Below are 14,312 nucleotides of genomic sequence, written 5' to 3' on the forward strand. Positions count from 1 at the left end.
ACTTCTTGTGATCCGAGATGAGCCGTGTCACGTACATTTTCTCAGCTTATTTATTTATTTTATTCTTCGTCATTTTTTCTTTCTTTTTTTTTTTACTATTATTTATATCTCAGTTTTGCGTTCAAAACTTTCCCTTTTGGAAATATTAAACTTTTTTTTTTTCCATTTTCATTTTCAGACACCTTTTAAAGCTCCACATTCCATATTTTGGACGTTGACTGAATATTCGAATGTACCAATTGTTAAATGTCAACCCTAATGGAAATGAGCAGACTGAGATACAGAAAAAAAAAAAAAAAAAACATAATCTAGGATGGCCATTTTAATTCCTTATGAATTAAATAAAGGGATCATATTAGTATGCAGAACTGCATGAATCACAACAAGGATGCAGTAATAGAAAACCCACTCCATTTCATTCTTCTAATTAAACTTTTAATCATGCCTTTTTTTCTCCTTTTCTGGTTTCATTTCTCTCACTCACTCTCTCTCTTTCTCTCTCTCTCTCTCTCTCTCCAGACCCCAGCCCTTCATCTTCCTTAAGGCATATGTTCAAAATGCAAAGAATTTGCTAGAAAGTATGGAAAAGAAACAGACCACGAACCTGCGATTGAAACATTTTTCGAGCGTTTTCTATTATTTGCCCGACGTTTGGGGGCGACCTGAGACAGCGCTCCTTTCAGAATTAGCAAGCTCGTGAGTTTAGTTGTGGTCAAAACTGTTCCTGGAGACACTTTCATACTTATGTCTTCCCAAAGTAACACATTTTCAAAAGGGAATGCATTTTATTCCCCCCCCCCCCCCCCCCCCCCCCCCCCCCCCACACACACACACACACACACACACTCTTCCCTCTCACCCCTGTGGTCTTTCTTTGTGAGCTGGCGGGTCTGTGAGCCATAGATAACACACTGTGGATATGACACTCCCTGGATATTCCCTTTGCTTTCACTTAGATTTAGATTAGAATGCTGTAGTGGAATCGGACATCAAGGGAGCTACCTATCAAAGCCTAAACTCAGTTTTCTCCCTTCTCTCCCACAGTTTCGCTTTGTACGATGTTTGGCAAATAACCCTTGTGCCTTCTCCCCCCTCCTCCCCTTATTCTCCCCCACCCTCCTTTTCCTTTTCAGCAACCATCTGAATTAAAATTCATGCATGGCTTGGCACGGCCTTTATCTAATAAATATGAAACATTTCATTGCTTACACTTGATATAACTCGGGAGGTTTCGGCTTTACAGTTTTGGTATGCGTGGCGGCGGAGTGCATAAAATGTGTGCCATTTTACTGGCAGTCAGTCACAGCAGAGGAGTGCATCAGAGTGTGGTCATGCAACATGAACTCACTGATTCAGCATAAATTACGGCGTGAGCTCACAAACACCAACTTTTAGGAAAGCGTAATAATAGAACTGGAATTTTAACACATTGGGCCTTGTGACGCTCATTTTTAACAACTAATTTATTCTCTTAACTTTAATCTGAATGAAGCACCCTCGCCATTTAGCTTTACTGCGGCGGGGAATAAAAGACACTTTTATTCTCCCAACTTAATTTGGTCTTTATTTGTTTGTCCTGTCTCCAGGCTAAAGCTGAGAAACACGATGATATTGGTTTTGGCTGGATTCTCAATGTCTGTCGCCAATGGGACCTGGAAGTAGAAACAGCTTATTGAGGAGCGAGAATTAGATGAAAGGGGGAATTTGCACATGGTAGCGAAATGGTCAGGATTTTCACCAGTTTAGTTTACCTCTTAAACTTTTAATGCCCGCTCCTCTAGCCGTGGCTTTTACTGATCTGCAGCAGGTGTCGGATTACTAGTTAGAATATTGGAATATTGTTTTGTGTGATTTGATATACAGCACAAATAGACTCAAACACGCGCTGCTGAGTCTATTTGTGCGCCGGGGTTGAAAATGCAGATTGGTTACTCGTATTAGCTGCGCCAAAAAGAGAGATAAAAAGGCCTTGGAACCTCCGCGAGCCATTACCTTGCAAGGACCAAATCACCTCCAATATGGCTGTCATAAATTAGCACCAAAACAAAAGCAAACTAATTTGCTTCTTTCAGTCCCCACCGCACGCTTTTACTCCTTTCTATTTCTCCAGTTTCCTCAAGAGCCTATCTTGGAAGAGCCACAAGCCTATCTTGGAAGATTTATGAATATGTTAGAATAGCCTGAGCCAACAGTTTTCAAAGTGGTGAAGTGAAAATAAATTAAACTGGCCCTGTAGGCGAGTCATGCGGAGAGTGATGAATTAGATACTCATTGCTCTGTCGCTCGATGCATGTCCCTCTTTTCAAGTGAAAATGCAGCAAACATTATGGGAAAGACAAACAAACACACAGATCAATTAAGTTTCTCGTTCCTTTCCTTTTTGATTATGGATTTGTGGAAAATTTCAGTCAGAGACTAAAGTATATCAGCAAACACAGTGTCCTTGGCCAGCGGAGATAAGCACAACAGTAAACCAGTGGAGGCATTTTCATCGTCGCCTTTTTCTTTCCGGCTCCATTTCACTCTCTCTTGCTTGGCCACTTTTCCTTTACACACAGATGAAAACACAGTCTCTCCATCTTGTTCTTTCTGAAACCTGGACATACTACAACAACAACAACAACAACAAGAAAAAATGGCACTGATGACACACATATCCCACGTGTTGTCGCAGTACTGTATTGAACAATCTCTCACAAAGATCCATTCATGCATCCGTGGTCTGCGGCAACTTTTTGCCTCTCAAAAACATGCATCCTTTTTTTCCCAAAGAACTGATAAGGCAGGATAATTTTCAAGACGGATGGCGGCACAGATTTTTTTTTTCTTTTTCTAATTCTCTCTAACATGCTGAAACCCCAATACCTGATGAAATCTTTCCGCATTGACCTGGAGGTCAGCTTTCAATTGGAAGTGGTCAATCAAGAGTGAGTTTCCATTTGGACTAGCATGGCCGTAAATCTTTTTCTCTCCTTGCTCACTCTTGGTAGCTACAGATTGCCATTTCTGCAAGTGCCACTGTTTTCCCCCTATTTTGCTCCGTCAGACAGACTCTGTCCCATCGATTGGTTGATTGGTTTCTTCACTTTATTTTCTTTTTGTATTGTTTGGACGGGCCCTTGCAGCATTGAAAACTCAATAATGTGAAAACTGCTCGTATAAGCGCCTGTTATATATGTCTTGCATTCTTGATTGTAGACTCAAGAATGACTAGGATTATGCAGCAGGATTTGTATCCCCAGATTCACCCTGAGAAATTTCCATCCAGACTTTGCCTGATTGTAAAGTTGGGCCAAGATTATTTGATAATAGAGTTTAATAGCCTAGCGTAGCCTCACTCACTGCTTATCAGAGTAGGTGTCATACAACTGGGAAGCCAGTATGGGCATATTTTAACCACAGACTGGATGTGTCCTCATTTCCTTGCATTGGCCAAACTGTCGCTATTATGCCTGGCACCGCCATCTTCCGAGCTTCTTCCTTATGACCAATACAGCAGCCATCACCCATCTTTATACTGTCAATGATTTTAACTGCCATAGTAAAAGAAAAAAAAAACAACTCTGCATCCAAATGGTTAGTCCTATAACCAATCAGATGATGTGCACGATTATGTTAATGTTGCTCTTCAGACAATCGGGCATTTTCAGTTTCAATAAAGAGACCAAAACCAGACCAAAAGTTTGTTAAAATGAGTTAATATCAGATTATGTTTAATATTAACGTTGGTAAATCTGCATGAGTACGTAGGCGCCTTCACAATCACTAATGATGGGAACAGCTGAACTCTATATGGATGCTAGCACACTTGTTAGCTAGCTTACAAGTTAGCATGCGATGCTAGCACAGCTACTTTTTATACTAGCTAACTAGCATGCAGTTCTTGCTGAAGAAAAGACTGCAGCAAGATGTTTCAGCCATATAGTATAAAGTCAATTAGTGGCAATGCAGACATGGTTTTGTTTACAGCTTCTTACCGGTGAGAGCGCATGGGGAGGTCTCTGATCTGGTGCGCTCATTATTTTAAAATCTTCCAGTTTGTGCAGGTTTGAGATTAGAGCAACATCTGCGAAGCTATGCGTGTGTTGCAGTGTGCACACTAAGTCAGGTAGGATTTTAAACCTCCTGCGAGACAATAACACTTCACTCCATTAGGCCTAAATTAAAAAACGCAATATAAATGATTTACTGTATATTGACAGACTGCGACAGAGGAGCCTTCTGATTTTGTGCGGCACAAAAGAACGTACATCACACAGTATATTGTGATGTCGACAGTTTAAATACCTTGTTGCCGTATATACATAGTCAGAGAGTTTTTCTGGAATTCAGCGAATTGTGCAGAGCGCCGAGCAAAAAGGTGTTTCTCAGTACAAACAGATTAACATTATTTCTGTGCTTATAAATGTTTGATGTGACTTCACTGATAAATCTAGGCTTTTGATCTCAGATTTGTACACAGCACATAGTGACACTTTGAGGGCAGTTGTATCCTTTATAAATGAAATGGAAATGTCAGAGCTTGTCATACGTCTCTCCACCCCCTCTCTGGGGTTCTTGTAAAACATGTGATTTCTGCAAGAGCCCGTGAAAGTTGTGTACGCGTGTGTGTACATGAGTGCATGTTTCTTTGTGTGTGTGTGTGTGTGCGTGTGCGCGCGTTTGCGCGAGCACGATATCTCACCAGCTGAGGCCTATTGCCACTGCTGTGCAGGGACATGTGGCAGCACATGATGGAACAGCTTGAACAGTGCAACTGAAGTGCACAAGCCACCAACAGCAACCACATCTCTAATTACACGGGGAAGCCATATTTTGTGACCCACCTAATAATATTCAGCGTGACGGTGCTTTGCAAATTCAAAACTGCGCTACTACGCTTATGTGCACCGGCTAACAATTTCAGTGTGTTATTTTTAAAAAAGAGAAGAAAAAAAATAAAAACACTGCTGACGTGCATTTATCTGCTGTTATGGCTTTCCACACAGGGAAAGAAGAAGAAAAATAATCACTAAGGTACTCGACATGTGTGGCTGTGTCCAGCGTGTAGCACAACAGACAATAATTCAGCACCATGGAGAGCTCATCTACCTCTCCAGACTGCCTGCCCTCCTCAATCCGCCAATTGCTTCAACGTGCAATTTCAGCAATTCCCCCTTTTTTTTTCTTTTTTTTTTTTTTGTCAGGAGGCAGTCGCAGCAAACCCTGAATACCAAGACCATTTTTATATGTAATTTATTCTTTAACAGTGATTGCTGCACCTGCATCAGCGCTTGCTGGCGCTTGCAGGTGGGTTGCAGCAAAGCTACAGCTACTGTATATGGTGTGAATTGTGTGAAGACATGTTTGTTCCGCGTAAATACACAAGGGTCTCTTGCGTACTATGCATATGCAGGCACTTGCATGTTAATGTGTCTGAGAAAATGGGATTTTCCGTTCTTGTATTGTTTTACTCCTATAAATATAAGCAAGAATCCGTGACCGTAAACACAAGAAGAAGAACGTGGCAACAAACAAACCTCAGAGCACTCCAGGAATGAAACAAAAATGAGAACTCTTCTTCTCTGTGTAGTGATTAGGAGGAAGAATATTAGAGGTGATTTCTTTTGACTAAATTCTCTGAAACAATTATTCGTGCGCACAAGCACTTAAATAACACGATAATGCAGAAATTTCCAGTCAACAGTCCTGTTTGACAACACAAGCTGTCGCCGTCTAGAGTGCTTAGAACACTTATGATAATCTACGATAATCTACTCGGCACAGACACACCAGCGCATTATCCATTTGAATGCTAAGTACGCCTCATTCAGAACTTTAAAAAATGCTAACATATTCCGAGAGCTGAGAATAGCTCCACTGGAACATGTTATCCTCTGTTAGGCCCAACACACACACACACACACACTGTCGGAGACCTAAAGCGCTTTATGCAAAGAAATGAAAAGTGGATAAATAGGTGCTTCAGCTGCACCTTTTGCTTCGTAGCTGCAGAGGAGGAGACTTCTCAGGGAAATGGGCAAACGCAGCAATACCTAAAACTACGCGCTCCCTCTGTGTTAAGTTTAGAAGATCAGCAAGGAGGACGGGGTGAGATGGACTTAGTAGCAACAGACAATCTTCCAGTTCAGAGGTCTTCGGTTTTGTATCATGGCTGCAACGATAACCTCCAATGGTAATTTAATGCCCCCATTGAAGTAATGCACTTTATTGCACCAGTGGATTAAGTAATGATTATTTTGTGAAATTGCGGCCACACAATGGTCAATTAATCTTTAATGAAACTGTAACTTATGAGGCGGAGCGTGGCATTCCAATAAGCAGGCAACTGCTTGCCAAGGCAGTTACAAGCCTCAGTTGCGGCCTATACTCCCTATCTATCACCATGTAAAAATAGAGCGCCCTGGAACGAGACATAATGAAAAGGCAAAGCCGCAGTCGCAGAGTCCCCGGTTTTCAGCATTCGCGGAATGTTTGCAGGCCTATATCCGCCCGACGTACGTGAGCGAAATACATCAGCCTCTGATGTATGCAATGAGATTAACTGCCATTTTGAGGTGCTATTTATTTAGAGCGAGCCAGGCATAGGAGGTTGCAGGGAATTATGTGCACTGACAGAGCATGAAGTTGGAAGTTATCAAACAGCTGCATGGAAATTCCGATGTGTATTTCATCATTTCATCTTTAATGAGGGTTAGTGTTACTGCCTACTTCACCATCCAGTGTTTTCCCCAGCAACCACCTGCCTCGGAGCCGCATAACTTGTAGCTCTCCTCATAGCCCAGGCTTCTTCAGTGTTTTCACATGCCACTGCGGTAACGCGGTGAAGCTGGATAAGTCACCAAGATAAATGTTTTTTACTCTGATTGGTTTCTCATCCCGCTTTGGCCCGTGGGCCCCAATTCTCTTACTCATTCCCCGGCGCACTAACAAATGTTGATGGATTTACTTTCATTGCATGACATCATTTCTGTACTGGAGTGGGAGGACAAGACATCAGATTTCCAATACTTGAGCACGCTCTCAGCGGGAGAACGTAGAGGTGAGCGGAAAGAGGTGAAGAAACAGGAATGAGGCGAGTGATTGATGGAGTGAACGGGAGCCAAAGGATGACGCGGGGAAGAGTCAGGGGGCACGCTCGCGTGTGTGGCTGCGGCGGCGGCGAGTGTAATGAAGTAAGACAGTGGAGACGCGCGCGAGGCATTGGGAAGGCGGGCGGACAGAAATATTGAGAGAGGAACAGAGTGGAAAACAAAAGATTGCGGGCCTGATAGTGCTGAGCCGAATGTCAGCATCCCAAATGGTTCCTCCTGCAATCTTCCGGCACCCACACACAAGATCAGGTAAAGGAAAATATGTGAACGTGTTGATAGCAGGGCTGGGGGTGGGGGGTGTGGGGGGGGGGTGTGAGGCATGGTTGTGCGGAGGAGAGGAAGAGGGAGGGCTGAGGCGCTCGGTGTTATTGTGCACCCAGCCGCTGGCACCAGCACTGTCAGTGAGCAGCGTTGATCCGTGAACTTGCCATCTGGATTTTCCCACAAATCACATTAAAGTTTCAAGCCCAGGAATACATCAAGCTAAATGAATATTAGAGCCAGACAGGCCTGATGGAGAAAAAGCCCCGTGCAACCCAACTCTTTTGTGGTCAGACATGATCTATCCATCCCCTTTACGCCCTCCGTCCCTTCTCCCCCGTCTGTTCCCTTCGTCGCTGATGGCCGGTGGTTTCTGACGAGGTGTGGAAGAGAAAGGCGCTGACTGTTCCGTAGCAGGTTTGCTTAGCATAAAGAGCGGGGGTGGGGGTGGGGTGGGGGGTGGGGGGAGGGGGGGGTATTCGGTACAAATTGAATGTATTTTCACCTTAGTTCGACACAAATGTGACCTTAACAACTGGCCTCTCATAATAAATCTAAAACACCGCACAGCGTGTTTCACTCCCCTGCAAGCGATCACCATGGCGACAGAAGTTAAAGCGCGTTTCAGATCCGAATCATTAATGCCGTCACCTGCTCCTAAATTACCCACCGTCATAGGTTTACCGTATGTGTTGGGGAGGAGGGGGGGAAATAAAGAGCATTATTTGCTGCAACATATGCACAATAAGACAACACAATGGAAATGATTCATGTGTGTGGCGCAAAATTATACGCTCACTCTCCCTTGCATTCTAGCCGCATTATGTCGACTTTGCATAAACGGATTCCTGTTTCCTACCCAAAGGTGAAAATAATATGTGAGTGGGGGGAAAAAAAAAATAATGCAATCATTCATCATTCAATAACGTGTTTTGTTCTGGTTACCGGCTGCATAGATTCTGCTGAAGCACTGTTTGTGCTCAAGTAAAACCTATTAAGAAAATGTGGCCTCGCCAAGATGCTGTTTCATACAAGAAGGAAGAAATCTATTTAGTTCTTTTCCAATCCAGTGGCTTGTAGAGCTGGGGATTTATTTCCCCCAGGCCTGGACTGAAGAGAAAGCCCGTACTGTTAACTGTCCAAGCTTCAATTCTGCGAGATCCCCTGGGTGAGATATGGATTGGCACGGCGGCTAAAAAAATTATAAATACCTTGTTGGTGATTGTGAGGAGTGAGGAGGCACTTTCGGCAACAGCTTTAAATTGGCCTCTCATTCAGTTATTGCGGTTACTGTATAATTAGCAGAATGCTGTGAGGTGAGGTGTGCACACCACAAACGAAAACGCACTGTAAAGCACGTGCCGGCGCGCCAGGCTACGCACAAAGAGAGATGCATTCGCTGCTAAATAAACCAACACAGCGCGAGAGAGCAGGCATCAATCACTGTTATTCATTGTCACATTGTGAGCGATTCGCCACAGAACAGACAGCCAGAGTTGAAGAGTGGCAAGCTTTGAAGCACATCCTTTGGAAATATAAATGAGAGCTTATAGTGATCTTGGGAGGGCAGTCAGCCATTTCATAGCCACTTTTCACATTCTGGTAACTTTTCCCTCACATGTGATCGGTGAAGGAGAGATATTGTATGTGCGCCGTGCACTTCCAGCAAAGCCAGCTGTCTTTATTTCCCATTTCTGCTTTAACTGTAAAATGATGCGCTTAAATACGAGATGATGAAAAAATGCCACACATATCCTGGGGTCTGGATATTTTTAGACATTTTTTATGTTTTTTTTTTTTGTTTGTTTCATAAATGTGAAATCCACACATATCCTGCATATTAAGGGTTGAACGACCTCCAGTTTTTTTAAATCCGACTATGTATATATATATATATATATATATATATATATGCGGTGTGGTCAAGTCGACGGTGACTAGTCGATGACGTCACACACAAAAAAAAACACACAGTGGAAAGTAATGCAGTCAGTGGTCTACTGTCTGCTCTTGTCCTGAATACATTTCGTAGCATCTGACACAGAGGAAGTCTGAAGAAGAAGCTTGAATACGGGGGCTGTCGGCCGTCAACACCATTAACACCATCAGTCTGACACTTCTAATATGCGGAATTTGCTTGGCAAAAAGATAGAGAGAGAGAAAAAAAAACACTCTACAACCAGAAAGAACTGAACATAAACACATGCATATATCAAAAGTGTGCACTGCAGAAATGCAGCCTATGTAAACCAACACCGTCAATAGCGTTTAGTAGTGCTTCACAGCGTGTAGTCGTGATGGAAAAAATGCAGTATATCTCCAAAGCTGTTTCTGTCTACTGCAGCTAAAGGTCTAATAACCTTAGATAATGAAATTTATCAATAAATTGTGGATGTACAGCCTCATTCTCTGTTAACACAGGATGTTTGATGAAGTTGTTAATTGACTGCTGTCTAGAGGGTTCGGCCGTTCTTCTGTTCGCTTTAGCGTGCGTTGCAATACTACATTTGTTGTATTTTAAAACTGTTTCCCTCCACTCCTTTTCAAACCACACCAGTAATTTAAGTTACTTATTGGAGGTACTTTTATTCTTCTGTCTTTTGTTTTCAATTTTTTCATTATTTTTTTTTCAATTGCATTTGATACATTTCTTTTCTTTTGAATGTTCAGAATAAACAAAACTAATTTAAATTACCTGTTCTGTATGTCACCACTGTTCTGTATGATGAACCGCTGCTAGTTTGCTGTAATGACTCACTGGGCTCCTCACGTGTCTTCCGTGTTGATTGTCACATGACTGGCGACTTCCTGCTTTAAGCGTCATGGCAGAGCAGCAAAGTCGACCAGTCGGTGCAATTGCCTTCTGGAGATATGATCCATACAGGAAAGCTTTTTTTAAAAAAAAAAACACATTTGTACATACTGTGTTTCACAAAAACCTTCTCTCATTTCTCTTTGCTTCAGGTCTCCAGGTCATTTTCCCAGAATACCTGCAGGAGAAATTTGTCCAGTCAGCTCTCAGCTACATCATGTGCAATGGAGAGGGGGAATACGTGTGCCATAACAACCAGTGCATCTGCCAGTGCGCCGAGGAGTATCCCCAGTGCAACTGCCCCATCACCGACATTCAAATTATGGAGAACACCCTGCTGGGCATGTCTGAGTCGTGGGCGGCATCCTATAAAGACTTTGAAAACTCTGGTAAGCAGGGAAAATCCTCCGAGGCGTATTTAGCATCGCCATAAGTGGAGTGAGGTTGTATTTTATTGCAATCACAGTTTTGCAAGATCCTTTATGAGTAGCATGTTTCATACTTACAGCTTCTTTGATCACTTCTAAATATATAACATTAGTATGTTATGTTAGCATCTTATGGTGGTTACAGGGATCAAGCTGGGTATAGTGGCTGTTCCCCCCCCCCCGCCCCTCTCCCCCCACACGGGCTGTCCTTTGAATGCACTAAGAACTAACCTCCTCTGCGAGACATTCTGCATACAGAGGCACTTTGAAAAGGAAGGAATCAGAGCAAATGTCATAACCATTATATGTCAAACTGATAATTACTGTAACAAATAATATTCGCCCCTGTAGGTTTCTCTTGTTGTCACAGAATGCAAATGCAAACTGCAAGGGAGCAAGATTTGGGACACAGTGCAAGGAAAGCGAGGCTTGTGCCTAGATGTTGCATGCCAAGGCACCATGCGTATCTATTATTGATATGATATAAAAGTGTCCCAATAAAACCTGCCAGCAACAGATAAATATATTTATGTACCACAGGAGGAAGTTAATATTAGTCTTAAAGGTCACCGAGTGCAATGCATCTTTAAAGAGGTCCCTCAATATGAAGTGCACTGTAAAAAAAAAAGGACAAAATGAAAGAAGAAATATTAAAAAAAAGGATTTGCATAAATCTCCCTGAGGTGGTGGAGGACATGTGTAGAACACTTTAACATCAATTGAAAACATGTTTTTCTTGTGCAGATTCACAAAGAGAGTATCAGAACATACAGATTGTATTTACTGTATGAATGGGAATATTTATTGCCCGATAAGACAAACTTACAGGGAATACGTGATGTTTAAAATATGGAGCGTTACACTACTAACTGAGTAATTGAAGTTTTATAAATATAATCCTAAAGTCAAAATTGAATGTAACCACTATAGACCATAGACTGTACAAATATGGACAACGTGTTCCCACTTCCCTGCATTGGCCAAATTGACGCTGTTTACCCGAGGATACGTGGGAGAGTGGAGTGCTCTGCAATTAATACTGAGCTCTGCTCTACCTCCACCAGTTACAGGGAAATGTTGGATTTTACACTGTACTGATTTTTGGCAGTTGGCACGGCACCTGGTAGTCACCATTATGTCATATCCTGTTTCTGTTGACACTTAAACATGCATCAACATTATATTAACTACCTAAAATGACAGAAACCATTCTTAAAATTATTATTATTATTTGACGTATATTGTAGTGCCTTAATTTGCCCCAAGTCCCATCCACTAACATGGATGAGGTGGAGCTTATGACTGATACTGCTGCCAGTCACCAGGGGGAGCTCTACTGGCTTTGGCTTCGCCCTTGAGGAGCAGTTCCACCATCCCTCTTTACCCTGTCGATGTTATAGACGGATGCACTATAGCAGAACCAAACTGGCTTGAGCCAAACTGGTAGTTTTATATTCTACTCAGTTATAGCACCAAGTCATGAACTTATTCATTTCGGGGGATTTTGTGGAGTAACTTACAATATTACAGAGGCAAACCTTAACCTTTGTGCAAGCGCATGGTGACACCGATGGGGAAATGCTCCCATTTACCAGGACAAAACCTAACTCGGGGTGAGAAGCCCTGTACTTTAAGGAGTTGTTGTGAGAGGAGAGCAGAGAGAGGGAAGCATTTGGGAAACAACAGATAGGCAGAGAGGATGGAGGGTGGGGGCACGAAGTTAATGCCCTGCAATAGTGGTGCACAAATCCATTCCATTTTTCCTAAATAATTTTGCGTTGCCTTGCAATATTTTTCACATTTCCCCCTGATCCATAAAAAAAAAAAAAAATCAGGGTGTTATAACGCCGCCAGTTTAGGGAAATGTTCCGCAGATACTAGAGAAAGGAGAAACGATGTGACACTTTACATGATGCATTTATTGCTCCTTCAAAAAAGGCAGAGCTGCGCCAGAATGAAGTCACTGGCTGTGAGAACAGCTGCAGCTGCTCGGCTTGGATGTGCTAGCTGGGGCTTTTTGACGCGGTTGTGGGTTGGACTATGGCCTCGATTTGTTGTTGAATATAATTTTGTGGATATTTCTACAACGCCAGCAATGAGACTCCTCTATTACTCCCATTAAAATGAATCAAGGAAGCGCCATTGTGCCTCGTGGGAATTGCACCTACAGTGCTATTATCAAGCACGATGGATGTGTCTCAGAAAGGAGTGCAGGAATACACAAGCTTCAGTACAATGGATAGGCTGCACGAACTGTACCTCCTATCTAGACGGCGCAGCACTAACTACTTGCGGTGACTGAGTGTGCCATAGTCATAACAATGAAAGCGCCGCAGTCGCAGCGACATGTCATGTTATGGCCACAGTAATAATCACAGCTATAGTCTCTCTCAGCCTTGGCAGCAGTTGGTGAGAACACTCATGGGCAAACTAACTAATCTAGTTATCTATTTATCTGCGAGTGATTTCCACTGAGCAGCTGAGGATGCACCCATAAACACCGTGGCCACAACGGGCAGCACAGCCCAGTCTTTCTGTGTGGATGAGAGGGAATGCAAAAAAATAAAAAATAAAAATATTGTGACTGACGGCAAACATTAATGCCGGAAAAAGCGCAACTTATTGCTAGGGAGCGCGCAATTTATTGCAATATCCATTCCTTCGATTCTTTTTATGGCAACGCAAACGTATTTCAGAGGAAATCCCAGAGTACATTGGGTAACATATCACATATATCCTGTCAAGACGCTTTTCTTCTTCTCACAGTAATTATGCACAGTCTCTACAAATACCCCTCAGGGAGAATTCTTTTTTTTTTTTTTCGGTGGGAGGGCTAGTCAGTTGTGTTTTGAATAGACAGAAAAAAATATGAGTTTATTAATCACAGCTGATATCTACATGGCGCGTGTTGTTCAGTAGTTGAAAAATCCCCACATAGCAGCACACCGACATGGTGATACACCCGCTGTGCACCGCTGGAAAACTACAAGAGCACTACTGTAGATAGTTTAGTCGACTGCGTAGCATATTCAGGGGTTTTATTTTTTTAATGTAGCTTTTTAGCGCAACTGCACTGCGACGCAAGGTACTTATAGGAAGTGAGAGGTGCACCTATAAGGCCTGGTAGGTTAGGGGAAATCAAGTTGGATGGAATAGTGGTAGGAGCCAACAAACTGAGATGTAATGGCACAAGAGGTAATGTGTGGTTACATTGCGAGAGCTGTAATCTTTAGATAAGGTGTGCTGGGTGACTTGAGATAAGAGTCACTCAAGAGACTGTGCGCACTCATTGGAAGCTGTATCACTGAAGGGATACTTGATGGCTTTGAAGCTTCTATAAAAAGGACTTGGCAACTATTGAACTGGTGTCTGGGAGCGACTTGACAATGGAAGTGTTTCTTTTTGTGAGCCAGACAGATAATTCTGAATATTGGATGCCGGTGCTCGGTGTGCTCAGTATTTCTAGGAAAAGGGCAAGAGAGGCACCTGACATCTCTGAAAGCTGGGTGGAGGAATGTGGCAAGTTCGAAACGGGGGAGGAGGAGGAGGAATCTCGGCTTCTTTGAAGAAAAAAAAAAAAAGAGGAGGGGTGGTGGGGGGCGGCTCTGACATGCCTGGGAGGAGGCTGGAGGAAATTTTGACATTTCACGGCTGCGGCTGAAAAAGAGCTCCCAACTCTGTGGTTAATGCCGTTAAACTGTCTTGGGGAGGGCTGTA

General features: G+C 42.9%; 1 protein-coding gene across 1 annotated transcript in view; it reads left to right on the plus strand.

Moving 5' to 3' along the window:
- The window catches only part of brinp1 (bone morphogenetic protein/retinoic acid inducible neural-specific 1), a 108,937-nt gene that overhangs the window by 86,573 nt on the left and 8,052 nt on the right, over positions 1-14,312 (plus strand). The window contains exon 6 of the mRNA XM_047569625.1: positions 10,320-10,556. Coding sequence (XP_047425581.1) covers positions 10,320-10,556 — 237 coding nt within the window. The remainder of the gene's footprint in view (positions 1-10,319; positions 10,557-14,312) is intronic.

Source organism: Mugil cephalus, chromosome 19 (genome assembly GCF_022458985.1).
Source record: "Mugil cephalus isolate CIBA_MC_2020 chromosome 19, CIBA_Mcephalus_1.1, whole genome shotgun sequence".
NCBI lineage: Eukaryota > Metazoa > Chordata > Actinopteri > Mugiliformes > Mugilidae > Mugil > Mugil cephalus.